Raw genomic sequence first — 25,295 nt, 5'->3', positions numbered from 1 at the left:
CATTTAGAACCCCATTCAAACTCAGTAGCCTGGCCTCAGCTGGCTGATGAAAGCTGCAAGCAGGAATGTCATCATCACTTAGCTGCTGGGGTTGGCATCGTCTCCCCTCCTGATGCCGATGGGAAATGAGTGAGGCTCAACACTGCAAGCTCATGCGGCAGATGTGTGTGATGATACCCGTGGTAATGATGGTGTGATGGGTGAGGTTCAGGACTGTGGCTCATGCAGCTGCAATGGCAGCATTGGGTCCCAGACCTCGGAGGCCCTGGCTGAAGGAGGTGGTGTTGTGGCTGGTTGACAGAAAACGACAGGCCCACTCCCGTCTACAACATAGCACAATGAGGAGGCTTGAAACATCCTTCGCTCGGAGGCTTTCAGAGCCATGCGGCGCTGCAAGGATGAGTGTTGAGTGCGGGTTGCTGAGGAGAGATGGACTCTGCCTCAGTAACCTGCGATAACGCAAATCACTCTTTAATTGAATTACTAAAAATTAACCCGTAAAAACAAAGTTTTTCACTCTAAATCCTTTATATGCGTGGCGGCTAGAGTCCTCTCGTCCTCTGGCTTGAGATGGCTGCCACCTATGGGTCAGATGATTGTCTGCCAGCATTAAGCAATTGGTAATTAAATATTTTAAAAAATTCCCTAAACAGTGTAAAATTTTGGAAAAAAAATTTCACGAACATTAATTGTCACGCACAACGAGTCTGTGTGGAAAATGTCAGCTCGATTGGATCACGGGAAGTGGGTTAAAAAACGACCGAAAGATTTGCACGGTCATAAGCAAGCACGCAAGCAAGCGAACTTAATATAAAGGATTTTTAAAAGTTACTTGCACCACCACGCCGATCACCATCATTAAGGGATAGAACGGTGATCCGATCTCCGACTTCCAGGAACTGGGCCTGCAGGTTTGGGGGGGGGGGGTTCTCTCAGCCCAAGACACCATCACGATCGGTGATGACTCCATAGAACGGTTATTTTAATTCCGCTATGGCAACAATATGCAGGCATTGCCCGGTTATCACGACGTCACAACACGTGTCTGGAAACCCACCCCGTGCTCGTAGATCGCACCCCGCGGTTCCCATAGAGCGTAAAAACAGATACGTCACTCGCAAGATGTTCTTTTCCTTTCACGAGGGTTTTAATGGGTAAACATCATCCACAAAAACACTCAAAAGCTCCCAAGACGCGTCGGAAACCAGACGAGCTCCGCTCAAGTGTTTGGAGGCACGCGGCGTTTGGCCATCGTCAATGTGGAGCGCCGTCAACTCGAGACCACCGCCTTGTCCAGCCAGTCCTCGATGGGGGCCTCTTGGGTCTGACGCGGCTTGGGGCCCCGGCAATGTCAACGCCCGGCCCTGGGCAGCAATGGTAGACGATGTCACGTAAAGACGCGATGACAACCGTGGATATGGCCGCTAACAGCACTTGCCCCAACAGTCTGTTATGGCGACATGGGGGATCTTTGTGTGGGTGAGTGGGAGGGTGAGTGGGTGGGTGAGTGGGTGGGCGAGTGGGTGAGCGGGTGGGTGAGTGGATGAGTGAGTGGATGAGTGAGTGTGTGAGTGAGTGCATGAGTGAGTGGATGAGTGAGTGCGTGGGTGAGTGGGTGAGTGAGTGGATGGGTGAGTGGATGAGTGAGTGGATGAGTGAGTGGGTGGGTGAGTCGGTGGCTGAGTCGATGGGTGAGTCGGTGGGTGGGTGAGTGAGTGGGTGAGTGGATGGGTGGGTTGATGAGTCAGTGAGTGGGTGGGTGAGTGGGTGAGTGAGTGGGTGAGTGGGTGGGTGAGTGAGTGGGTGGGTGGATGAGTGAGTGGGTGGATGAGTGAGTGGGTGGGCGAGTGAGTGGGTGGGCGAGTGAGTGGGTGGGCGAGTGAGTGGGTGGGCGAGTGAGTGGGTGGGCGAGTGGGTGGGCGAGTGGGTGGGCGAGTGGGTGGGCGAGTGAGTGGGTGAGTGAGTGGATGAGTGAGTGCGTGGGTGAGTGAGTGAGTGAGTGGATGGGTGAGCGGGTGTGTGATTAGGTGTATTAGTGGGTGGGGTCAGTGCATGAGTGGGACCCCAGTGATATTCAGATCCCGTCCCCGCCTAATGAAGGATCGACACAAAGTGCCGGTGGGGGGGGGGGAGTCGCCGTGGGGCTCCGTCACGGTGGCAGCCCCACGAGCCGCTTCACCTCCCGGAGGTTGTGGACGGCCACGCGGGACGCTCGCTCCCGACCCTCCTCCAGGACGCGTCCCAGAAAGCCCCACTGGGAGAGGTCCCCTCCCACGTCTCCACGCTCCTCCTCCTCACCCATCTCCCCCTCCTCCTCCTCCTCCCCCCCCTCCTCACACGACCCAAACTCCTTGCCGCCGTCGCTGGCGCCGTCGCTGCCCATCCAGGTCAAGCCACCGCCACCGCTGCCTCCGCCTTAAGGAACGTCCCACGACCGACCGTCCAAAGTGGAACGGGGTTATTCCTCTGTGTGTGTGTGTGTGGCCTAAACTGACCAGGTAAAGGCTTCACTGAGCTGTGTCGCTCCACGAAGCGGCTTGTCGCACGCAACATTCGAGCAGCAGCAGAAAAAATATACCCAAGACGCGTCACGTCGAGTCTAAATGTGGAGGGAAAAACCGGAGGACCCGGAGAAGAATCGGCGCGACCAGCAGGCATCGTCAGAGTCGGGATCAAACCCACGACCCCCTGTGCACGAGGCGAGGGAGATAACATCTCCTAGCCACCGCGATTGCAGAGCGACACGCAGGCACGTTGAACTGCCGAGGTGAAGTACAAGATCTGTGGCCACGGCAGATGATCTGGCCACGGCGAGTTCTTTGAGTCTTCCCCCTGCCCACCTCTGACTGACCATACTTTGCCGCGCGGCAGCTCAATGCGGGTAATGCTCCATGGACGTTTCCCGTCGCCGGGAAAACAACAAACTCGGCTTGCCGGGTTCATAATGCGGTGCCCTCGGCATTCACCGAACCCACTGCGCCACACGCCCGATGACTCACCCCCTCGTCCACCCACCCGATCACCCACCCACTCACTCACCCACCCACCCACTCACTCACCCACCCACTCACCCACCCACTCACCCACCCACCCATGTGCCCACCAGCAAATCCACTCGCTCACCGGTCGGCCCACTCAACCACCAGTTGCCTACTCACTCACTCGCTCGCTCGCCTGGCCACTTGCACGCCCCCACTTAAACTCAGCCACTCACCCACTCTGCCAGCAACTCACCCATTCACGAATGGACCCACTCACCCACCCACTCACCCACCCACTCACCCACCCACTCACCCACCCACTCACCCACCCACTCACCCACTCACCCACCCACTCACCCACTCACCCACCCACTCACCCACTCACCCACCCACTCACCCACCCACTCACCCACCCACTCACCCACCCACTCACCCACCCACTCACCCACCCACTCACCCACCCTCTCACCCACCCACCCACCCACTCACCCACCCACCCACCCACTCACCCACCCACCCACCCATTCACCCACCCTTTCACCCACCCACCCACCCACGCACTCACTCACCCACTCACTCACCCACTCATTTACCCACTCATTCACCCACCCATCATCCCCTTACCCACCCACCCACGCACTCACTCACCCACTCACTCACCCACTCACTCACCCACTCACTCACCCACTCACTCACCCACCCATCATCCCCTTACCCACCCACTCACCCACTCACTCACCCACCCACTCATTCACCCACCCACCCATCCCCTTACCCACCCACCCATCCACCCACTCACCCACTCACTTACTCACCCACTCAGTCAACCCCCCATCCCTTAACCCACCCACTCATTCACCCATCCCCTTACCCACCGCCCACCCACCCGCTCACCTCCGTCCAGCGGGGGCACGCTCTCCCCGGCCATGAGGCGGAGGAATCGCGAGCGGAGCGGCCTCACCACGAGGCGGAGCAGGTCCTCGGCGAGCTCCTCCTTGTACCCCCGCGGCGTGGCGGCGGCGCCGCCCCCCGGCACCAGCTCGGGGTGGCGCAGGCCCAGGGCGGCCGCGTGCAGCGCCAGCAGGTTGGAGACGCCGGGGCGCGTCGCCGGCTCGTAGGAGACGCCCGGCAGCGAGTCGGTGACGGCGCGACGCAGCTTGAGGCGCACGGCCGCGTCCGAGTCGGAGAGCAGCACGGAGCCCAGGGAGACGCGGCGGCCAGGACGCCCCACTGGGGACGGCGACGAGGAGGAGGTGGTGGAGGTGGTGGAGGTGGTGGAGGAGGTTGGGAGCTGCGATTTGCTCATTTTGGACGAGGGGTCCTGCAGGGAACGGATTCGAGGGAAGTCGCCTGAAGAGAAGACGGAGAGAGGGGAGGGGGTGGATGGGGGAGAGGGGAGTGGTGGGGGTGGATGGGGGAGAGGGGAGAGGGGTGGGGGTGGATGGGGGAGAGGGGTGGGGGTGGATGGGGGAGAGGGGTGGATGGGGGAGAGGGGAGGGGAGGATGGGGAGAGGGGTGGGGGTGGATGGGGGAGAGGGGAGAGGGGTGGGGGTGGATGGGGGAGAGGGGGAGGAGTGGATGGGGAGAGGGGAGGAGTGGATGGGGGAGAGGGGTGGGGGTGGATGGGGGAGAGGGGAGAGGGGTGGGGGTGGATGGGGGAGAGGGGAGAGGGGTGGGGGTGGATGGGGGAGAGGGGTGGGGGTGGATGGGGGAGAGGGGAGTGGTGGCGCAGCGGTTAGCGCTGCGCTACAAACCCGGCCATCCGAGTTCGATTCCCGCTCACTGCCACCTATACCGGTAACGATTATTTGAACCGGTTCTGGGCCTCCCCTAGGTCGACTCAGCCTCTAATTAGTACCTGGTGCAGTGTGTAGTAAACATCGCCGCTGGGGAGACAAAGGCGGTCGGGCGTGGTGCTGGCCACCCAACCCGTGTGCTGTGCCGGCTTCATAGGTAGTCACTACCAACACTTGCCCTGACAGTTTGTTAATGCTACATTGGGGATCTCTGTAGAAGCTCCAAATTAAGTATCTCTGTAGATGTGTGTGAATGTACACGTGTATGTGTCTCTGGTCGTTGTCTGGAAAAAACAACCCCCACCTCCTCGATTGTTGCCTGTTGGTAACGCTGTGGTGACTGTGGTGATGGTGGTTGTCTGTCGGTAACGCTGTGGTGGTGATGGTGGTGGTGGTGACTGTGGTGGTGGTGATGGTGGTTGTCTGTCGGTAACGCTGTGGTGGTGATGGTGGTGGTGGTGACTGTGGTGGTGGTGATGGTGGTTGTCTGTCGGTAACGCTGTGGTGGTGATGGTGGTTGTCTGTCGGTAACGCTGTGGTGGTGATGGTGGTGGTGATGGTGGTTGTCTGTCGGTAACGCTGTGGTGGTGATGGTGATTGTCTGTCGGTAACGCTGTGGTGGTGATGGTGGTGGTGGTGATGGTGGTTGTCTGTCGGTAACGCTGTGATGGTGGTGATGGAGACTGTGGTGGTGGTGGTGATGGTGGTTGTCTGTCGGTAAAGCTGTGATGGTGGTGGTGATGGTGACTGTGGTGGTGATGGTGGTTGTCTGTCGGTAACGCTGTGGTGGTGATGGTGGTGATGGTGACTGTGGTGGTGGTGGTGATGGTGGTTGTCTGTCGGTAACGCTGTGATGGTGGTGGTGGTGGTGACTGTAGTGGTGATGGTGGTTGTTGCCTGTTGGTAACGCTGTGGTGACTGAGCAAGTTCTTTTGAGGAAGGCTTTCACCTCATGGCACCCGCAGCTGCCGTGGGGCCCCTGGGAGAGTGCGAGGGGCTGCTGGTCCCTCCACTTTCAATTAATTGACCACAAAACCACGTTAGTATCTAACTAAGCGCGTGCTGGAGACCACGGGGGTACAGGCGTCCATGACATCCCCTGTCCAAACCTCATTTGGCGGAGCCAGGAGATTGAACCCGTGTGCTCCCGGGGTTCCTCCAGAACGTCCACAAGGCACTGCGATGGGCCACGTGGAATTCTCGAACGCAACTTCGGGGGAGAGGCTGCCACTCCTCTGTCGTGCAGCTGGACGGAGGATCTGTGATATTCAAGAGATCCGGTGGACTGGTCCTGGCTTCATGAGGGGTAGACAGTCCGCTACTTGGGGTAGAAAACTGCCAAACAACTGGGAGTGGGGGTCTGCTTCTGAACACAATAATGAAGGGGGCGTGGGAGCGTGGCGGTGAGGTGTGGGAAGCTGTGAGTCTCAGGCTGCTGTGGGCTCGCCTCCCCTTCAACAGGAGGGGAGGAGTGGTGCTGGTGGTGGCTGTTAAAGATGAACATCGGTGGAGGGATGCAATGTTGGTCCTACACAGACGCCATATCCTCTATCCGCCTGCTACAGCAGAGCTGTAGGGAATTTCCACAGGACCTACATCTCTGCTTTATTGACCTGGTCAAGGCCTATGATACCATCAGTAGGCCTGGGCTCTGGGTTGTTCTTGGTGCTTTCACGGTCCCTGACTCTGCTCACGATCATTGAGAACCTTCATGATGGCCAGGAGCTATCTCACGCGTACCTAGAGGTACCCCAGGGATGTCTCTGCCTGCTGCACCATGAAACAGACATTGTGACCCCTTAGTTGAACAAACTACCCATGGCTCTACCAGAGGCATATCCATCTGGTACAGACACAATGGGAGGCTAACCCATGTCCCCATGTCTCTCTCGTGTCTCCAAGTTCCCATATCTCCCTTTCCCTGTATCTCTGTATCTTCGTGTAGCCATATCTTTATCCCCGTGTCTCCGTGTCTCCGTGTTCCCGTGTGTCTGTGCCCCTGTTTCTCCATATCCCCGTGCCCCCAGATCCTCGTGTCTCCGTAACCCCGTGTCTCCGTGTCTCTGTGTCCCCGTGTCCCCGTGTCTCCGTGTCTCCGTGTCTCTGTAACCCCGTGTCTCCGTGTCCCCGTGTCCCCGTGTCTCCGTGTCCCCGTGTCTCCGTAACCCCGTGTCTCCGTGTCTCCCTGTCCCCGTGTCTCCGTGTCCCCGTGTCTCCGTGTCTCCGTGGCCCCGTGTCCCCGTGTCTCCGTGTGTCTACGTGTGTCCATATCCCCGTGTCTCCGTTTCTCCATATCCCCGGGTCTCCATGTCCCCATGTCCCCGTGTCTCCGTGTCCCAGTGTCCGTGTGTCCCCGTGTCCCAGCATCTCTCACTGAGCACTGCTTGGGGCAGAGGGAAGTAGTTTCCGTAGCGGTGGTTGAACGCCCGGGCCAGGTCGAGTGTCAACTCAAGGTGCTGGGCTTGGTCCTCACCCACAGGGACGTGTGTGGCCCTGTGGGGAAGACGCGGGGAGAACAGCGGTGACACAGCCTCTACGGGGCTCTCTGTCATGAGTCTGTGGGTCTCTGTGTGGTGAGTCTGTGAGTCTCTGTGTGGTGAGTCTGTGGGTCTCTGTGTGGTGAGTCTGTGGGTCTCTGTGTGATGAGTCTGTGAGTCTCTGTGTGGTGAGTCTGTGGGTCTCTGTGTGGTGAGTCTGTGGGTCTCTCTGCGTGATGAGTCTGTGGGTCTCTGTGTGGTGAGTTTGTGGGTCTCTCTGCGTGATGAGTCTGTGGGTCTCTGTGTGGTGAGTCTGTGAGTCTCTGTGTGACGAGTCTGTGGGTCTCTGTGTGGTGAGTCTGTGGGTCTCTGTGTGATGAGTCTGTGGGTCTCTGTGTGGTGAGTCTGTGGGTCTCTGTGTGGTGAGTCTATGGGTCTCTGTGTGGTGAGTCTGTGGGTCTCTGTGTGGTGAGTCTGTGGGTCTGTGTGGTGAGTCTGTGGGTCTCTGTGTGGTGAGTCTGTGAGTCTCTGTGTGGTGAGTCTGTGGGTATCTGTGTGGTGAGTCTGTGGGTCTCTGTGTGGTGAGTCTGTGGGTCTCTATGTGACGAGTCTGTGGGTCTCTGTGTGGTGAGTCTGTGGGTCTCTGTGTGGTGAGTCTGTGGGTCTCTGTGTGATGAGTCTGTGGGTCTCTGTGTGGTGAGTCTGTGGGTCTCTGTGTGGTGAGTCTGTGGGTCTCTGTGTGGCGAGTCTGTGGGTCTCTGCGGTGAGTCTGTGGGTCTCTGTATGGTGAGTCTATCGGTGTCTGTGTAGTGAGTCTGTGGGTCTCTGCGTGGTGAGTCTGTGGGTCTCTGTGTGATAAGTCTGTGAGTCTCTGCGTGGCGAGTCTGTGGGTCTCCGAGTGATGTGTTAAGCGGCGGGCATGTATATACCGATGCAATTCGTACTTCTATACTTCATTTATATATCCAGTTGTAATGACTTGCTAACCTTTTCTCTAATTTGCATCCCTGTTGTAGAGTTACATTATCAGAGCACGTTTGTTTGTATTATTTCCCACCGGTAATCTACGGCTGACGCAGACTTGATGCCTTACGATGTGTGTGTCTATCTTGTGTTTTCGAACATATTAACACAACTCCTGTTTAGTTGCCAGAAAGGGTGAATCCCATTATCATTACACGCTTTCATTTAACTCACTCGGTCTGTTGTCGTAGCCTCAAATCTTGTAACTCAATTTCAACCGTCTTCCCAATGTGGTATCGACTGCAAACTTGGTATAGGTGTGGCATACTGATGACAACACTATATTCTATCATTAAAAAAATATATATATTTTTAAACCATCTTTTTTACGGGTCTAATTGTCCATGCTCAACTCACGTTGGCTGTAAATCACCACGGCCCCTTGCGCTGTGGCAAGCTGCGGGGCCACTTCCTGGAGTCGTGGAGTTCTGCCATTACTAGAACGGTACATTTCATTAAAGCGTGTTTTAAAAAAAAGTTTTTTTATATTTTTATTTGACTCCTATCATTGTTTTTTTTTCGTGTTGTTATTTGCTGACTCCATGCCCCTTCACTGGACAGCTGCGGCAAAGATCTCCACAGCTAATCGGATTTCTCCTTCTCCTCCTACAGTCGAAACACCGATCCCGATCCTCTTTCTCCGTCGGGACTCTTTGCCTGTAGAGGAGGATGTCGGCCGCCTGCAGCACGGGGTACGTGAGGAGGCCCAGGCTGCCCAGCTCCGCCCGGCCCCGACTCTTCTCCTGGAAGTAGTCCCGGCAACAACAACAACAACCGCGTCACACGGCGGCACCAGGAGTCACCCTGAGGGGTCACTGAGGGGTCACTGAGGGGTCACCCTGAGGGGTCACCCCGAGGTGTCGTCACCTTCCACTGGTGCAGGTGGCTGAGTCTGGCTGTGGTTGTGAGGCAGCCGAGGATCCAGGACAACTCCGTGTGCTCCGGGATCTAGCAGGGACACGGAGACACAGAGAAAGGGAGACACGGGGACACGGGGGACACGGGGGACACGGGGACACGGGGAAGGAGACATGGAGACATGGAGACATGGGGAGGGAGACACGGGAACACGGACACAGGGAGACACGGAGACACAGAGACACAGGGACGGAGACACGGGGGACATGGAGAGGGAGACACGGAGACATGGAGACACAGGGACACGGGGAGTGAGGGAGAAGGGGAGGGAGAGGGGGAGGGATTTAAGCCAAAACTCCATCTCTGGGCACGATTGGTCACTAACGAGCTGAATAATTATCATCGTTCTGTTGATGAAGAACCTTCCATTGCGGACCTGATCACCTCGTGGCCAGACTTGACAAAGAGCTTCACAGCTCATCGGATTCCTCCTCCTGCAGTCTCTCTACAGATCCTGGTTGCGTTATCTGGCTGGGTCACTGGGTCGGTGGGTGACTGGGTGACTGTCTGGGTGACTGTCTGGGTGACTGACTAGGTGACTGACTGGGTGACTGTCTGGGTGACTGGCTGGGTGACTGGGTGACTGTTTGGGTGACTGACTGGGTGACTGGCTGGGTGACTGGGTCAGTGGGTGACTGGCTGGGTGACTGGCTGGGTGACTGGCTGGGTGACTGGGTCAGTGGACTGGCTGGGTGATTGGGTGACTGGCTGGGTGACTGGGTCACTGGGTGACTGGGTCAGTGGATGACTGGGTCACAGGGTGACTGGCTAGGTGACTGGGTCAGTGGGTGACTAACTGGGTGACTGGCTGGGTGACTGGGTCAGTGAGTGACTGGCTGGGTGACTGGGTCAGTGGGTGACTAACTGGGTGACTGGCTGGGTGACTGGGTCAGTGAGTGACTGGCTGGGTGACTGGGTCAGTGAGTGACTGGCTGGGTGACTGGGTCAGTGGGTGACTAACTGGGTGACTGGCTGGGTGACTGGGTCAGTGAGTGACTGGCTAGGTGACTGGGTCAGTGAGTGACTGGCTGGGTGACTGGGTCAGTGGGTGACTGGGTCAGTGGGTGACTAACTGGGTGACTGGCTGGGTGACTGGCTGGGTGACTGGGTCAGTGGGTGACTGGCTGGGTGACTGGGTGACTGGGTCACTGGGTGACTGGGTCAGTGGGTGACTGGCTGGGTGACTGAGTCAATGGGTGACTGGCTGGGTGACTGGGTCAGTGGGTGACTGGCTGGGTGACTGGGTGACTGGGTCACAGGGTGACTGGGTCAGTGAGTGACTGGCTGGGTGACTGGGTCAGTGGGTGACTACCTGGGTGACTGGCTGGGTGACTGGGTCAGTGAGTGACTGGCTGGGTGACTGGGTCAGTGAGTGACTGGCTGGGTGACTGGGTGGCTGGGTGACTGGGTGACTGGGTCAGTGGGTGACTGGGTCAGTGGGTGACTAACTGGGTGACTGGCTGGGTGACTGGGTCAGTGGGTGACTGGCTGGGTGACTGGGTGACTGGGTCACTGGGTGACTGGGTCAGTGGGTGACTGGGTCAGTGGGTGACTGGCTGGGTGACTGGGTCAGTGGGTGACTGGCTGGGTGACTGGGTCAGTGGGTGACTGGCTGGGTGACTGGGTCAGTGGGTGACTGGCTGGGTGACTGGGTCACTGGGTGACTGGCTGGGTGACTGGCTGGGTGACTGGGTCAGTGGGTGACTGGCTGGGTGACTGGGTCAGTGGGTGACTGGCTGGGTGACTGGGTCAGTGGGTGACTGGCTGGGTGACTGGGTCAGTGGGTGACTGGCTGGGTGACTGGGTCACTGGGTGACTGGCTGGGTGACTGGCTGGGTGACTGGGTCAGTGGGTGACTGGCTGGGTGACTGGGTCAGTGGGTGACTGGCTGGGTGACTGGGTCAGTGGGTGACTGGCTGGGTAACTGGGTAACCGGGTGACCAGGTGACCTGCGACTGCAGGAAGAGGGCGCTCTGGGCTGGGTCCACCCCACAGGCCACCAGAGCGGCTGCCGTGATGCGGCAGCGACGCCACAGCAAGCGGGGGTCGGGGGTCACGGTGAGCGCGTGGAGGTCGGCCACACAGAACATCGACAGCGAGTCTGGGACACGGAGACACACAGGGGACACGGGGACATACAGAGAGACACGGGGAGACACGGGGAGACATGGGAAGACACGGGGAGACACAAGAACACAGGGAAACACACGGGGACACTGGTCATACATGGGGAGAGAGAGAGACATGGAGACATGGAGAGAGAGACACGGGGAAGGATACACAGGGGGACACAGAGACACACAGGGGGCCATGGTGACACCGGGGAGACACGGGAAGACAGTTATAGGCATTGCCTCAGTGAGACCCACAGATGCACGCAGAGACCCATAGACTCACACATACCCATAGAATCACACAGAGACCTATAGACTCACACAGAGACCCGCAGACTCACACAGAGATGCTGTGTATCCCCGTGTCCCACCCTGTATGTCCCCATGTGTGTCCCTGCGTCTCACACCGTGTCTCACCCTGTGTGTCTCACTCTGTGTGTCTCACTCTGTGTGTCTCACCGCGTGTGTCTCACCGCGTGTGTCTCATCCTGTGTGTCTCACCGCGTGTATCTCACCCCGTGTGTCGCCGTGTCTCACCCCGTGTGTCCCCGTGTCTCACCCCGTGTGTCCCCGTGTCTCACCCCGTGTGTCCCCGTGTCTCACCCGGTGTGTCTCACTCTGTGTGTCTCACCCCGTGTGTCCCCGTGTCTCACCCCTGTGTCTCACTCTGCGTGTCTCACCCCGTGTGCCCCCGCGTGTCTCACTCTGTGTGTCTCACTCTGTGTGTCTCACCCCGTGTCTCACTCTGTGTGTCTCACTCTGTGTGTCTCACCCCGTGTCTCATTCTGTGTGTCTCACTCTGTGTGTCTCACCGCGCGTGTCCCCGTGTCTCATCAGCTGTCTCCAGGTCCCCATGGCTCCAAACACATTCCCCAGGTGAGGCACCCCGCTGGGCTGCACCCCCGAGAGGATGACGCGGCGCTGCGCAGCAAGAGGAGACACACGGAGACACAGAGACACGCAGCAGCAGCGGCGGTGGTGAGTTGTTATCTCCTTCATCTCTCAACTACAACTCTGTCACTACTGCAGCTTTCATTTAACTCACTCTGTCTGTTGTTGTCGTAGCCTCAAATCTTGCAACTCAATTTTAACCCACTTCCCAATGTGGTATCGACTGCAAACTTTGTATACTTATGTCATACTGATGACAATATTATATTCTATCATAAAATATATATTTTTTAACATTCTTTTCTTATATGTTATGTTTCGGTTTGGGTCTAATTGTCCACGCTCAACTCACGTTGGCTGTAATTGGCCACGGCCCCTTACGTGATGGCAAGCTTCTGGGCCACTTCCTGGAGTCATGGAGTTATTCCATTACTAGTGCGGTACATTTCATTAAAGCGCGTTTTTAATAAGGGGGGGAGACACGGGGGGGGCGAGGGGGGGCGAGACACGAGAGGGGGGGGGGAGACACGAGCGGGACGCGGTCTCACCTCTCCCGCGCTACCGGTGGTCGCCTGACCGCGCCTCGTCCCCTCGGCCCCGCGGCGCCGCCAGGAAAACCGAAAAAAGCCTCGGCCTACGAGGCGAGTCGACATCTCGGACCACAACGAAGACGTCGGGGCGATAACGACCGTTTGTTACTTCAAACGAGCAAGAGAAACATTGCCGACGGTAATTACAACTCAAGAGATCTGCGCGATAAACAAAAAAAACACGGAATGTTGAAGTTTATAAACAAAAATAAAACCACTTTCCACAAGTTTGAATGAGACTCCTCAATGACAGCGGTGACGTCACTGCGGCTCGCGCACATTCGACGTTATGACGTCACTCGTGCCCGCGCACGATTGCCGTGATGACGCACATTACTATACGCGATGACGTCACTCTCGCGAACGCTGTACGGTGGGATGACGTCACTCCCCGGTCAGGCTCGATCGACGCGATGACGTCACTCGCTAATCAAGGTGACGTCACTCCCACTAACGCGCGGTCGACGTGATGACGTCACTCGCTAACGCGCGGTCGACGTGATGACGTCACTCGCTGACGCGCGGTCGACGTGATGACGTCACTCGCTAACGCGCGGTCGACGTGATGACGTCACTCGCTAACGCGCGGTCGACGTGATGACGTCACTCGCTAACGCGCGGTCGACGTGATGACGTACTCAAACTAGCCCCGCCTACACGCGGTGACCACGCGCCCCCCACTGAACTGATCCACGCCCCCCGCCCTTCCGAATCATGAGAATCAATTGCTGTAAAGGGGCCGTCCATAAATGACGTCACGCACTTAGGGGGGAGGGCATCCCACTGGGAGTTTTGCACACAGCGTTGAAATGCGGTGCTTTTGCTGGAAGATTTAGCTGTTTTTTCCTGGATTGCTATGTTGTGCATGGTCACTTACAGATGTGTTTTGTTCGTGCTTTTGTTTGTTGCGGTTGCACCCGAGTCAAGAGCCGCGTGGCTCACAGGGCTATCTCCACATCTCCATACATAGAAAAGGCAAAGTGGTGATTATGTTTCGATTTAAAGCTTTCGTGACTGCAGGGATTCATCTTCTTGGTTCTTTCGGTAAAGTCACGTAGAAGGGAAGTAATAAAATAATAAAAATAAAACATAATAAAACAATTCTCACGACGTTTCGGCCACAACGCAAGCAGCCGTCCTCAGGTGAAAACCAGGTCCGTCGAGGCGACAGAGTCTGAATGAAACAGCACACGGGCTTGGAGCATATATATAAGCTGGGCGCATTGACAAAGGAATTTGCATATCAACAGGAATTTAGCATATTTATGGGAAATGCAGGAATGTAATTAGTACTGCATATGCATGTGCATTATGCAGGATTAACAGCATCAAAGGGAGCTGCATCAAAGGGAGCTGCAGCAGCAGCTGCAGCTCCCTTTGATGCTGTTAATCCTGCATAATGCACATGCATATGCAGTACTAATTACATTCCTGCATTTCCCATAAATATGCTAAATTCCTGTTGATATGCAAATTCCTTTGTCAATGCGCCCAGCTTATATATATGCTCCAAGCCCGTGTGCTGTTTCATTCAGACTCTGTCGCCTCGACGGACCTGGTTTTCACCTGAGGACGGCTGCTTGCGTTGTGGCCGAAACGTCGTGAGAATTGTTTTATTATGTTTTATTTTTATTATTTTATTACTTCCCTTCTACGTGACTTTACCGAAAGAACCAAGAAGATGGTGATTATGTGTGCTTGTTCAAAATGTTTATCGTACGTCCCGACATGCAACAAACTTTTAATTTGCCATGTGGGTACTTTCCAGACTGTACACCATGCAAAACTAATAAAAATACACTTTTGTGTTTTTTGGGGGGGGGGGAGCTCAATAATGCAGAGATTTTTTGCACGGCAAGTGATCTGTGACGTCACATTTGTCACGTGACCCGCGCGTGTGGAAGCGTCACGTGTTGTAGTTCAAGTTCAAGTTCATTTATTAGGTATAGCCCTGTGAGCCATTCAGCTCTTGAATCGGGTGCAACCGCAACAAACAAAAAACAAAAACATGAACAAAAAAACATCTTAAAGTGAATATGTGACTAAGTGCAAACAGAAAATCCAAGAAAAGACAGCAAAAATATTGCAGAAAAAACACCGTACACCAACGCTGTGTGCAAAAATCCCAGTGGGATGCAAGTCAAACAACAACAACAACCACAAGACAACTTAGATTAAGGCCATCAGTCTAACTCTGTACTACAACAACACAAACATGGCTAAACCAATACACTTTTCGAAATCACCAAAATAAAGCCATGAAGGCAATGAAAAAGCAATCATAGGAACTGACGGAATTTTCACAATAAATGGCATAAACAACATGTACTACCAAAACCCTGCAGCCATAGCTGGCTGCATGAGTCACTCCACAACAGCAGGAGCATCAATCGGAGTATTGTAATTTTTCAATGCACCTTTAAGATCAGCACACTAAATCAAAACACAGGTCATACTTTGTAGCGATCATCCGGAGCGAAACATTTTATTTTAGGTCACTGAATAGCACTGGCAGCTAGGGGTGTACAACTCCTCTAAAGCAGTTTTGAGTGAAGATCTCATAGGTAGTGACTCAAGTTTCAATTTATTTGCAACAGCATTCCAGACCCTGGGGGCATCAATAGCAAAGGCCCTTCCTCCAGTATATGTACGGCAATAGGGAATATTAAGCTGGTAAATGAGTGTAGACCTTAGGTCAAATTTGTTCTTTGAAACAGAGACGAGATCCAGCAGGTAATCTGCAGATTTTTTTGCAAGTACATCATGAATAAATAAGATCTGGTGCACAAGCCGTCGAACATTCAGAGATGTTAAGTTTGACCCAATGTAGAGATCACAGTGGTGAGTCCTATATGGGCAGTTCAATGCAAATCTTAAGGCCGAGTGATACATTGAGTCAAGCTTCTTCAGTACAGTACTTGGGGCTGATTTATACACAATGTCACAGTAATCAAGTAGAGGCAGTACGGTAGCTTTAATCAATTCCAAACGGAACATAGGAGGGAAGCAGTGCTTGTGTCGATATAGAAAACCAATTTTAATTTTTGTCTTTTTCCCAATATAATCAATGTGATCTTCAAAATTCAGTTTTGAATCCAGGATGACCCCAAGATACTTATAGATCTTGACTTGCTCTATTTGATCATTATTTAAGGTATGTAATTGGGGAAAAATAACTTCCCGCTTTAGTCCTGGTGAGAAGCATAGCACCTTGGTTTTGGCAGGATTTAGGACTAGTTTAAGAGCAACTAGCTGATGTTGTAGTTTGTTGAAATCACTCTGGAGCTTAGCAATCACGTCATCCGGAGAGCGGCCAGCAGTAATTAGTACCGTGTCATCTGCAAAAAGATTTACCCTGGAATAATCCAGTTCAGTGCCCAAGTCATTTACATAAAGAGAGAACAAGAGGGGGCCGAGAATGGAACCCTGTGGAACCCCTTTTGTTATCTTAACACTGTTTGACCTCCAACCATCTGTGAATACAGTTTGGGTGCGAGAAAAGAGGTAATTTTTTAACCATTTTACTGTGTTTTCGGAAAAACCGAGGCAACTTATTTTACTAAGCAGAATGTTGTGGTCTACTGTATCAAAAGCTTTGGACAAGTCAAGAAAAAGACAGGCGCAGTACTGCTTATTATCAAGGCTACTGTAAATGTGATTCAGAGAGTCTAATGCAGCAGATGTGGTGCTGTATTTTTTTCGGAACCCAGATTGTTTTAGATGTAATAGATTGTTGGTGGACAGGAAACTGCTAATTTGATAGGTCAATAATTTTTCAAAAATTTTCATCAACGGGGACAAAATTGAGATAGGTCGGTAGTTATTTGGATCATCTTTAGGGCCCCCTTTGTGAAGTGGACGAACATAGGAATGTTTCCATTCTAGAGGAACTGATGCTTCTTTGATGGACAGGTTGAAAATATGGGCTATAGGTTTGTATATTAGGTGACCAACAGTTAGTAGAGCAAAGACGGGAATACTATCTGCTCCGGTAGAGGAGGACCCTTTGAGGTAGGACAGTTGTTTCAGAACATTACTTTCGTGGATTGGCTGAAAACTAAATTCGCTTAATGTTTGGACAGGAGTGTAGGAATTTGCATGAGCAGGGGTGACTCCCAATACATTATCAAATAGGGTACCAGCTTCAGAAAAATGAAGGTTAAAATTGTCAACTATTTTTTGGGGATCTGAAAAATATTCCCCATTTCGGTTAAGCTGAACGGGCAGATGATCTGTTTTGGATGCCTTTTCGATACATTTGATTGTTTTCCAGAAAATCCTGGCATTTCCATGAGATTCAAGGAGAGTGGAAGAGAAGTAGTTATTTTTTGCATGCCGTATTTTTTTGACGCATCTATTCCTTAAAATCCTGTATTCTAGCCAGTCATTGACCAAATTACTTTTCTGAGCACATGCCCAAGCCTTGTCCCTAGTTTTCATGAGCTTTGTAGTCACAGGATCAAACCATGGTGGACGGTTGCCTTTAGTTTTAAATTTAACCAACGGAGCATGTTTGTTAAGAATTTGGAGAAACGTGTACCTGAAGGTCTCCCAAGCCGTAGTCAGGTTTGGAATATCACAGACCTTGTCAATATCCGAGTGAAGCACATCATTAGTAAATGCCTGAGTGCTGAAGTGTCTCATGGAGTGCTTCTCAACCAATTTAGGGGGGGCTTTGGGTCTGGCTGATGATCTCACCCCAAAAATGAAGGAGTGATCACTAAGGTTATTACCTAGAACACCAGTCAGTGCGAAATTGTGAGGGGCATTTGTCAATAGGACGTCAAGCAGAGATGACTGTCCCGGATTTTTTAGGTTGGGTCTTGTGGGGACATTTATTAATTGAAACAGGTTAAATTCATCTGCAAAATTTGTGGCCACGGCCGGCGGGTTTAGCCAATTCCAATTTAGATCACCCACTAAAACTATTTCACCTTTAGGGAGGCCCCCAAGAAGCTCTCTCAGTGCAGATGCAGCTTCAACATCCTTCCCACTAGGCGGTCTATAGCAGCACACTACCAATATGTGTTGATTATTAGGGAGAGTTATTCTGAGAGCCAGACCTTCAAAGCAACATTTTTTAAACAAGGAGTGAGCTGGTGAACATGCAATAGTATTACGAACATAGATGGCAATTCCACCTCCTTTAGATCCTCGGTCAAGCCGGAAAAGATTGTAGTTGTCAATCGTAATCTGCAAGTCATTGACGGCAGGAGTGAGAAATGTTTCTGTTAGGCAAAATATGTCCGGGTCAAGATTTGCTACTTCTAGTTTTAGTTGACTTAATTTAATCAAAAGCCCTCTGATGTTGACATGTAGAACACCAACACCTTTTCTGCCAGAAAAATCTACAGAATTATATGAGTTCTTTACATTTGGTCCAGGATGAAGCTCAATACCACCCAGAAATAAGAAAAGTAGAATTAATAGTTTGCACAGGTATTTTCTGTGAAAGGATGAAGAGCGACGAACCTTGGACGAATAGCAGCAGCTCGCAGATGGTGTTATTTTTAAGAGCAGAATGAAGTTTGGAAGGAGTGCTGGTGAAGTAATGGGACAAAGATAGGGTTTAAAAGGATATAATGATGGAGTGTAGAAGTGTCTATAAGTTGTTTCATTAGCAGGTGTAGTTGCAAATTTAGCAATAAGTATTGACGCAAAGTAACGCGGGTAGCCATTTGTAGAGTTGAGTGTGGCACTAGATATGGCCGGGAGGGACAGTAGTAAGATACACAGCAGGTGAATTGACATCTTTAAAACACTAAATTTAAACACACACACAGCTCACTCACACGCAGCTCACCCTCACCCACTCTCACGCACAGCCCACACCCATGCAGCACAACGCACACGTGGCCGCACACGCCGCCGCCATCTTGCTGCTGTTGTTGTTGCAGCTGCTGTTGTTGTTGCAGCTGCTGTTGTTGTTGCAGCTGCTGTTGTTGCTGCAGCTGCTGCTGCTGTTGTTGTTGCAGCTGCTGCTGTTGCTGCTGCAGCTGCTGCTGTTGTTGCTGCAGCTGCTGTTGTTGCTGCAGCTGCTGCTGTTGTTGCTGCAGCTGCTGCTGTTGTTGCTGCAGCTGCTGCTGTTGTTGCTGCAGCTGCTGCTGTTGTTGCTGCAGCTGCTGCTGTTGTTGCTGCAGCTGCTGCTGTTGCTGCTGCTGCTGCTGCAGCTGCTGCTGTTGTTGCTGCAGCTGCTGCTGTTGTTGCTGCAGCTGCTGCTGTTGTTGCTGCAGAAGCTGCTGCTGTTGCTGCAGCTGCTGCTGTTGCTGCTGCAGCTGCTGCTGTTGTTGCTGCAGCTGCTGCTGTTGTTGCTGCAGCTGCTGCTGTTGTTGCTGCAGCTGCTGCTGTTGCTGCAGCTGCTGTTGTTGCTGCAGCTGCTGCTGTTGTTTCTGCAGCTGCAGCTGCTGCTGTTGCTGCTGCAGCTGCTGTTGTTAGTGTAGCGGGTAGCGCGCTGTGTGTGTGTGGGGAGTGGTGGTGCAGTGGTTAGCGCACTGTGTGTGTGTGGGGAGTGGTGGTGCAGTGGTTAGCGCACTGTGTGTGTGTGTGGGGAGTGGTGGTGCAGTGGTTAGCGCACTGTGTGTGTGTGGGGAGTGGTGGTGCAGTGGTTAGCGCGCTGTGTGTGTGTGGGGAGTGGTGGTGCAGTGGTTAGCGCACTGTGTGTGTGTGGGGAGTGGTGGTGCAGTGGTTAGCGCACTGTGTGTGTGTGGGGAGTGGTGGTGTAGCGGGTAGCGCGCTGCGCTACGAACCCGACGCCGCGAGTTCGATTCCCGCTCATGGCCACCACCGGTGACGATTATTTTAACCGCTCCTGGGTCTCCCCTAGGTCGACTCAGCCTCAAACGAGTAACTGCTGCGGTGTGTGAACATCGCCACTGGGGAGACAAAGGCGGCCGGGCGTCGTGAATCCAACATCGAGGCGGTGCATCTGCCGGCCATCATCAACTCACTCATCCCGTGTGGCGCCTCGTGCCCGCCAGGCCCCGCCCACCGCCATACAAGCCCCGCCCACCGTCATACAAGTTCAAGTTCAAGTTCATTTATTAGGTATAGCCCTGTGAGCCATTCAGCTCTTGAATCGGGTGCAACCACAACAAACAAAAAACAAAAACATGAACAAAAAAACATCTTAAAGTGAATATGTGACTAAGTGCAAACAGAAAATCCAAGAAAAGACAGCAAAAATATTGCAGAAAAAACACCGTACACCAACGCTGTGTGCAAAAATGCCAGTGGGATGCAAGTCAAACAACAACAACAACCACAAGACAACTTAGATTAAGGCCATCAGTCTAACTCTGTACTACAACAACACAAACATGGCTAAACCAATACACTTTTCGAAATCACCAAAATAAAGCCATGAAGGCAATGAAAAAGCAATCATAGGAACTGACGGAATTTTCACAATAAATGGCATAAACAACATGTACTACCAAAACCCTGCAGCCATAGCTGGCTGCATGAGTCACTCCACAACAGCAGGAGCATCAATCGGAGTATTGTAATTTTTCAATGCACCTTTAAGATCAGCACACTAAATCAAAACACAGGTCATACTTTGTAGCGATCATCCGGAGCGAAACATTTTATTTTAGGTCACTGAATAGCACTGGCAGCTAGGGGTGTACAACTCCTCTAAAGCAGTTTTGAGTGAAGATCTCATAGGTAGTGACTCAAGTTTCAATTTATTTGCAACAGCATTCCAGACCCTGGGGGCATCAATAGCAAAGGCCCTTCCTCCAGTATATGTACGGCAATAGGGAATATTAAGCTGGTAAATGAGTGTAGACCTTAGGTCAAATTTGTTCTTTGAAACAGAGACGAGATCCAGCAGGTAATCTGCAGATTTTTTTGCAAGTACATCATGAATAAATAAGATCTGGTGCACAAGCCGTCGAACATTCAGAGATGTTAAGTTTGACCCAATGTAGAGATCACAGTGGTGAGTCCTATATGGGCAGTTCAATGCAAATCTTAAGGCCGAGTGATACATTGAGTCAAGCTTCTTCAGTACAGTACTTGGGGCTGATTTATACACAATGTCACAGTAATCAAGTAGAGGCAGTACGGTAGCTTTAATCAATTCCAAACGGAACATAGGAGGGAAGCAGTGCTTGTGTCGATATAGAAAACCAATTTTAATTTTTGTCTTTTTCCCAATATAATCAATGTGATCTTCAAAATTCAGTTTTGAATCCAGGATGACCCCAAGATACTTATAGATCTTGACTTGCTCTATTTGATCATTATTTAAGGTATGTAATTGGGGAAAAATAACTTCCCGCTTTAGTCCTGGTGAGAAGCATAGCACCTTGGTTTTGGCAGGATTTAGGACTAGTTTAAGAGCAACTAGCTGATGTTGTAGTTTGTTGAAATCACTCTGGAGCTTAGCAATCACGTCATCCGGAGAGCGGCCAGCAGTAATTAGTACCGTGTCATCTGCAAAAAGATTTACCCTGGAATAATCCAGTTCAGTGCCCAAGTCATTTACATAAAGAGAGAACAAGAGGGGGCCGAGAATGGAACCCTGTGGAACCCCTTTTGTTATCTTAACACTGTTTGACCTCCAACCATCTGTGAATACAGTTTGGGTGCGAGAAAAGAGGTAATTTTTTAACCATTTTACTGTGTTTTCGGAAAAACCGAGGCAACTTATTTGACTAAGCAGGATGTTGTTGTCTACTGTATCAAAAGCTTTGGACAAGTCAAGAAAAAGACAGGCGCAGTACTGCTTATTATCAAGGCTACTGTAAATGTGATTCAGAGAGTCTAATGCAGCAGATGTGGTGCTGTATTTTTTTCGGAACCCAGATTGTTTTAGATGTAATAGATTGTTGGCGGACAGGAAACTGCTAATTTGGCAGGTCAATAATTTTTCAAAAATTTTCATCAACGGGGACAAAATTGAGATAGGTCGGTAGTTATTTGGATCATCTTTAGGGCCCCCTTTGTGAAGTGGACGAACATAGGAATGTTTCCATTCTAGAGGAACTGATGCTTCTTTGATGGACAGGTTGAAAATATGGGCTATAGGTTTGTATATTAGATGACCAACAGTTAGTAGAGCAAAGACGGGAATACTATCTGCTCCGGTAGAGGAGGACCCTTTGAGGTAGGACAGTTGTTTCAGAACATTACTTTCGTGGATTGGCTGAAAACTAAATTCGCTTAATGTTTGGACAGGAGTGTAGGAATTTGCATGAGCAGGGGTGACTCCCAATACATTATCAAATAGGGTACCAGCTTCAGAAAAATGAAGGTTAAAATTGTCAACTATTTTTTGGGGATCTGAAAAATATTCCCCATTTCGGTTAAGCTGAACGGGCAGATGATCTGTTTTGGATGCCTTTTCGATACATTTGATTGTTTTCCAGAAAATCCTGGCATTTCCATGAGATTCAAGGAGAGTGGAAGAGAAGTAGTTATTTTTTGCATGCCGTATTTTTTTGACGCATCTATTCCTTAAAATCCTGTATTCTAGCCAGTCATTGACCAAATTACTTTTCTGAGCACATGCCCAAGCCTTGTCCCTAGTTTTCATGAGCTTTGTAATCACAGGATCAAACCATGGTGGACGGTTGCCTTTAGTTTTAAATTTAACCAACGGAGCATGTTTGTTAAGAATTTGGAGAAACGTGTACCTGAAGGTCTCCCAAGCCGTAGTCAGGTTTGGAATATCACAGACCTTGTCAATATCCGAGTGAAGCACATCATTAGTAAATGCCTGAGTGCTGAAGTGTCTCATGGAGTGCTTCTCAACCAATTTAGGGGGGGCTTTGGGTCTGGCTGATGATCTCACCCCAAAAATGAAGGAGTGATCACTAAGGTTATTACCTAGAACACCAGTCAGTGCGAAATTGTGAGGGGCATTTGTCAATAGGACGTCAAGCAGAGATGACTGTCCCGGATTTTTTAGGTTGGGTCTTGTGGGGACATTTATTAATTGAAACAGGTTAAATTCATCTGCAAAATTTGTGGCCACGGCCGGCGGGTTTAGCCAATTCCAATTTAGATCACCCACTAAAACTATTTCACCTTTAGGGAGGCCCCCAAGAAGCTCTCTCAGTGCAGATGCAGCTTCAACATCCTTCCCACTAGGCGGTCTATAGCAGCACACTACCAATATGTGTTGATTATTAGGGAGAGTTATTCTGAGAGCCAGACCTTCAAAGCAACATTTTTTAAACAAGGAGTGAGCTGGTGAACATGCAATAGTATTACGAACATAGATGGCAATTCCACCTCCTTTAGATCCTCGGTCAAGCCGGAAAAGATTGTAGTTGTCAATCGTAATCTGCAAGTCATTGACGGCAGGAGTGAGAAATGTTTCTGTTAGGCAAAATATGTCCGGGTCAAGATTTGCTACTTCTAGTTTTAGTTGACTTAATTTAATCAAAAGCCCTCTGATGTTGACATGTAGAACACCAACACCTTTTCTGCCAGAAAAATCTACAGAATTATATGAGTTCTTTACATTTGGTCCAGGATGAAGCTCAATACCACCCAGAAATAAGAAAAGTAGAATTAATAGTTTGCACAGGTATTTTCTGTGAAAGGATGAAGAGCGACGAACCTTGGACGAATAGCAGCAGCTCGCAGATGGTGTTATTTTTAAGAGCAGAATGAAGTTTGGAAGGAGTGCTGGTGAAGTAATGGGACAAAGATAGGGTTTAAAAGGATATAATGATGGAGTGTAGAAGTGTCTATAAGTTGTTTCATTAGCAGGTGTAGTTGCAAATTTAGCAATAAGTATTGACGCGAAGTAACGCGGGTAGCCATTTGTAGAGTTGAGTGTGGCACTAGATATGGCCGGGAGGGACAGTAGTAAGATACACAGCAGGTGAATTGACATCTTTAAAACACTAAATTTAAACACACACACAGCTCACTCACACGCAGCTCACCCTCACCCACTCTCACGCACAGCCCACACCCATGCAGCACAACGCACACGTGGCCGCACACGCCGCCGCCATCTTGCTGCTGTTGTTGTTGCAGCTGCTGTTGTTGTTGCAGCTGCTGCTGTTGTTGCTGCAGCTGCTGTTGTTGCTGCAGCTGCTGCTGTTGTTGCTGCAGCTGCTGCAGCTGTTGTTGTTGCAGCTGCTGCTGTTGTTGCTGCAGCTGCTGTTGTTGCTGCAGCTGCTGCTGCTGTTGTTGTTGCAGCTGCTGCTGTTGTTGCTGCAGCTGCTGCTGTTGTTGCTGCAGCTGCTGCTGTTGTTGCTGCAGCTGCTGCTGTTGTTGCTGCAGCTGCTGCTGTTGTTGCTGCAGCTGCTGCTGTTGTTGCTGCAGCTGCTGCTGTTGTTGCTGCTGCTGCTGTTGTTGCTGCAGCTGCTGCTGTTGCTGCAGCTGCTGCTGTTGTTGCTGCAGCTGCTGCTGTTGTTGCTGCAGCTGCTGTTGTTGCTGCAGCTGCTGCTGTTGCTGCAGCTGCTGCTGCTGCAGCTGCTGTTGTTGCTGCAGCTGCTGCTGTTGTTGCTGCAGCTGCTGCTGTTGTTGCTGTTGCTGCAGCTGCTGCTGTTGCTGCTGCAGCTGCTGCTGTTGCTGCTGCAGCTACTGCTGTTGTTGCTGCAGCTGCTGCTGTTGCTGCTGCAGCTGCTGCTGTTGCTGCTGCTGCCGCTGCTGTTGTTGCTGCAGCTGCTGTTGTTGCTGCAGCTGCTGCTGTTGTTGCTGCAGCTGCTGCTGTTGCTGCAGCTGTTGTTGCTGCAGCTGCTGTTGTTTCTGCAGCTGCTGCTGCTGTTGCTGCAGCTGCTGCTGTTGTTGTTGCTGCAGCTGCTGCTGTTGTTGCTGCAGCTGCTGCTGTTGTTGCTGCAGCTGCTGGTGTTGCTGCAGCTGCTGCTGTTGCTGCTGCAGCTGCTGCTGTTGCTGCAGCTGTTGTTGCTGCAGCTGCTGTTGTTTCTGCAGCTGCTGCTGCTGTTGCTGCTGTTGTTGCTGCAGCTGTTGCTGCTGCAGCTGCTGCTGTTGCTGCAGCTGTTGTTGCTGCAGCTGCTGTTGTTGCTGCAGCTGCTGCTGCTGTTGCTGCTGCAGCTGCTGCTGTTGTTGCTGCAGCTGCTGCTGTTGTTGCTGCAGCTGCTGCTGTTGTTGCTGCAGCTGCTGGTGTTGCTGCAGCTGCTGCTGCTGTTGTTGCAGCTGCTGTTGTTGTTGTTGTAGCTGCTGCTGTTGTTGCTGCTGCAGCAGCTGCTGTTGTTGCTGCAGCTGCTGCTGCTGTTGTTGCTGCAGCTGCTATTGTTGCTGCAGCTGCTGCTGCTGTTGTTGTTGCTGCTGCTGCTGTTGCTGCAGCTGCTGCTGTTGCTGCTGCAGCTGCTGCTGTTGCTGCAGCTGCTGTTGTTGTTGTTGTAGCTGCTGTTGTTGTTGTTGTAGCTGCTGTAGCAGCTGCAGCCGACCCAACTGCAGTTGCAGGAGTCATACACGAAGCAGCCGCAGCTGTGTGTACTACAGCAGAGCAGCAGCGCCATACAAGCCCCGCCCACCGTCATATAAGCCCCGCCCACCGTCACACAAGCCCCGCCCA

At 51.9% G+C, this 25,295-nt stretch overlaps 3 protein-coding genes across 4 annotated transcripts in view; 1 reads left to right on the top strand and 2 right to left on the bottom strand.

The window, feature by feature from the left end:
- Positions 1–25,295, top strand: part of LOC133360786 (charged multivesicular body protein 1B1) — a 406,386-nt gene that overhangs the window by 261,860 nt on the left and 119,231 nt on the right. The window lies entirely within an intron of this gene.
- On the bottom strand, positions 1,894–13,058 carry WARS2 (tryptophanyl tRNA synthetase 2, mitochondrial). The gene is made up of 8 exons (XM_061579613.1): positions 12,749–13,058; positions 12,122–12,230; positions 11,145–11,296; positions 9,145–9,225; positions 8,935–9,020; positions 7,152–7,270; positions 3,876–4,331; positions 1,894–2,415 (listed from the first exon to the last, which is right to left on the bottom strand). The coding sequence occupies exons 1-8, from the start codon at positions 12,851–12,853 to the stop codon at positions 2,150–2,152; spliced, it is 1,374 nt and encodes a 457-aa protein (XP_061435597.1). The 5' UTR covers positions 12,854–13,058; the 3' UTR covers positions 1,894–2,149.
- Positions 18,526–18,909, bottom strand: LOC133360796 (ataxin-8-like; the record flags this gene model as incomplete). The annotated part of the gene is made up of 1 exon (XM_061579673.1): positions 18,526–18,909. A coding segment is annotated over one exon (366 nt), but the record flags the coding sequence as incomplete, so codon positions are not given.

Source organism: Lethenteron reissneri, chromosome 69, assembly GCF_015708825.2.
Source record: "Lethenteron reissneri isolate LAM-NWPU_2019-01 chromosome 69, ASM1570882v1, whole genome shotgun sequence".
Classification (NCBI taxonomy): Eukaryota; Metazoa; Chordata; class Hyperoartia; order Petromyzontiformes; family Petromyzontidae; genus Lethenteron; species Lethenteron reissneri.
Note: the sequence above shows the minus strand (reverse complement) of the source record. Positions and strands in the feature narration are given on the sequence as shown.

What these genes read in the sequence shown, in the direction of transcription:
- WARS2 (XM_061579613.1), bottom strand. Translation starts at nt 12,853, where the DNA reads ATGTCGACTCGCCTCGTAGGCCGAGGCTTTTTTCGGTTTTCCTGGCGG. An exon ending in GAGACACGGGGACACGCGCG is followed by an intron (nt 11,297 to 12,121) that starts GTGAGACACACA and finishes TCCGTGTCCCAG; the next exon opens with ACTCGCTGTCGATGTTCTGT. An exon ending in GCCACCTGCACCAGTGGAAG is followed by an intron (nt 9,021 to 9,144) that starts GTGACGACACCT and finishes GACTACTTCCAG; the next exon opens with GAGAAGAGTCGGGGCCGGGC.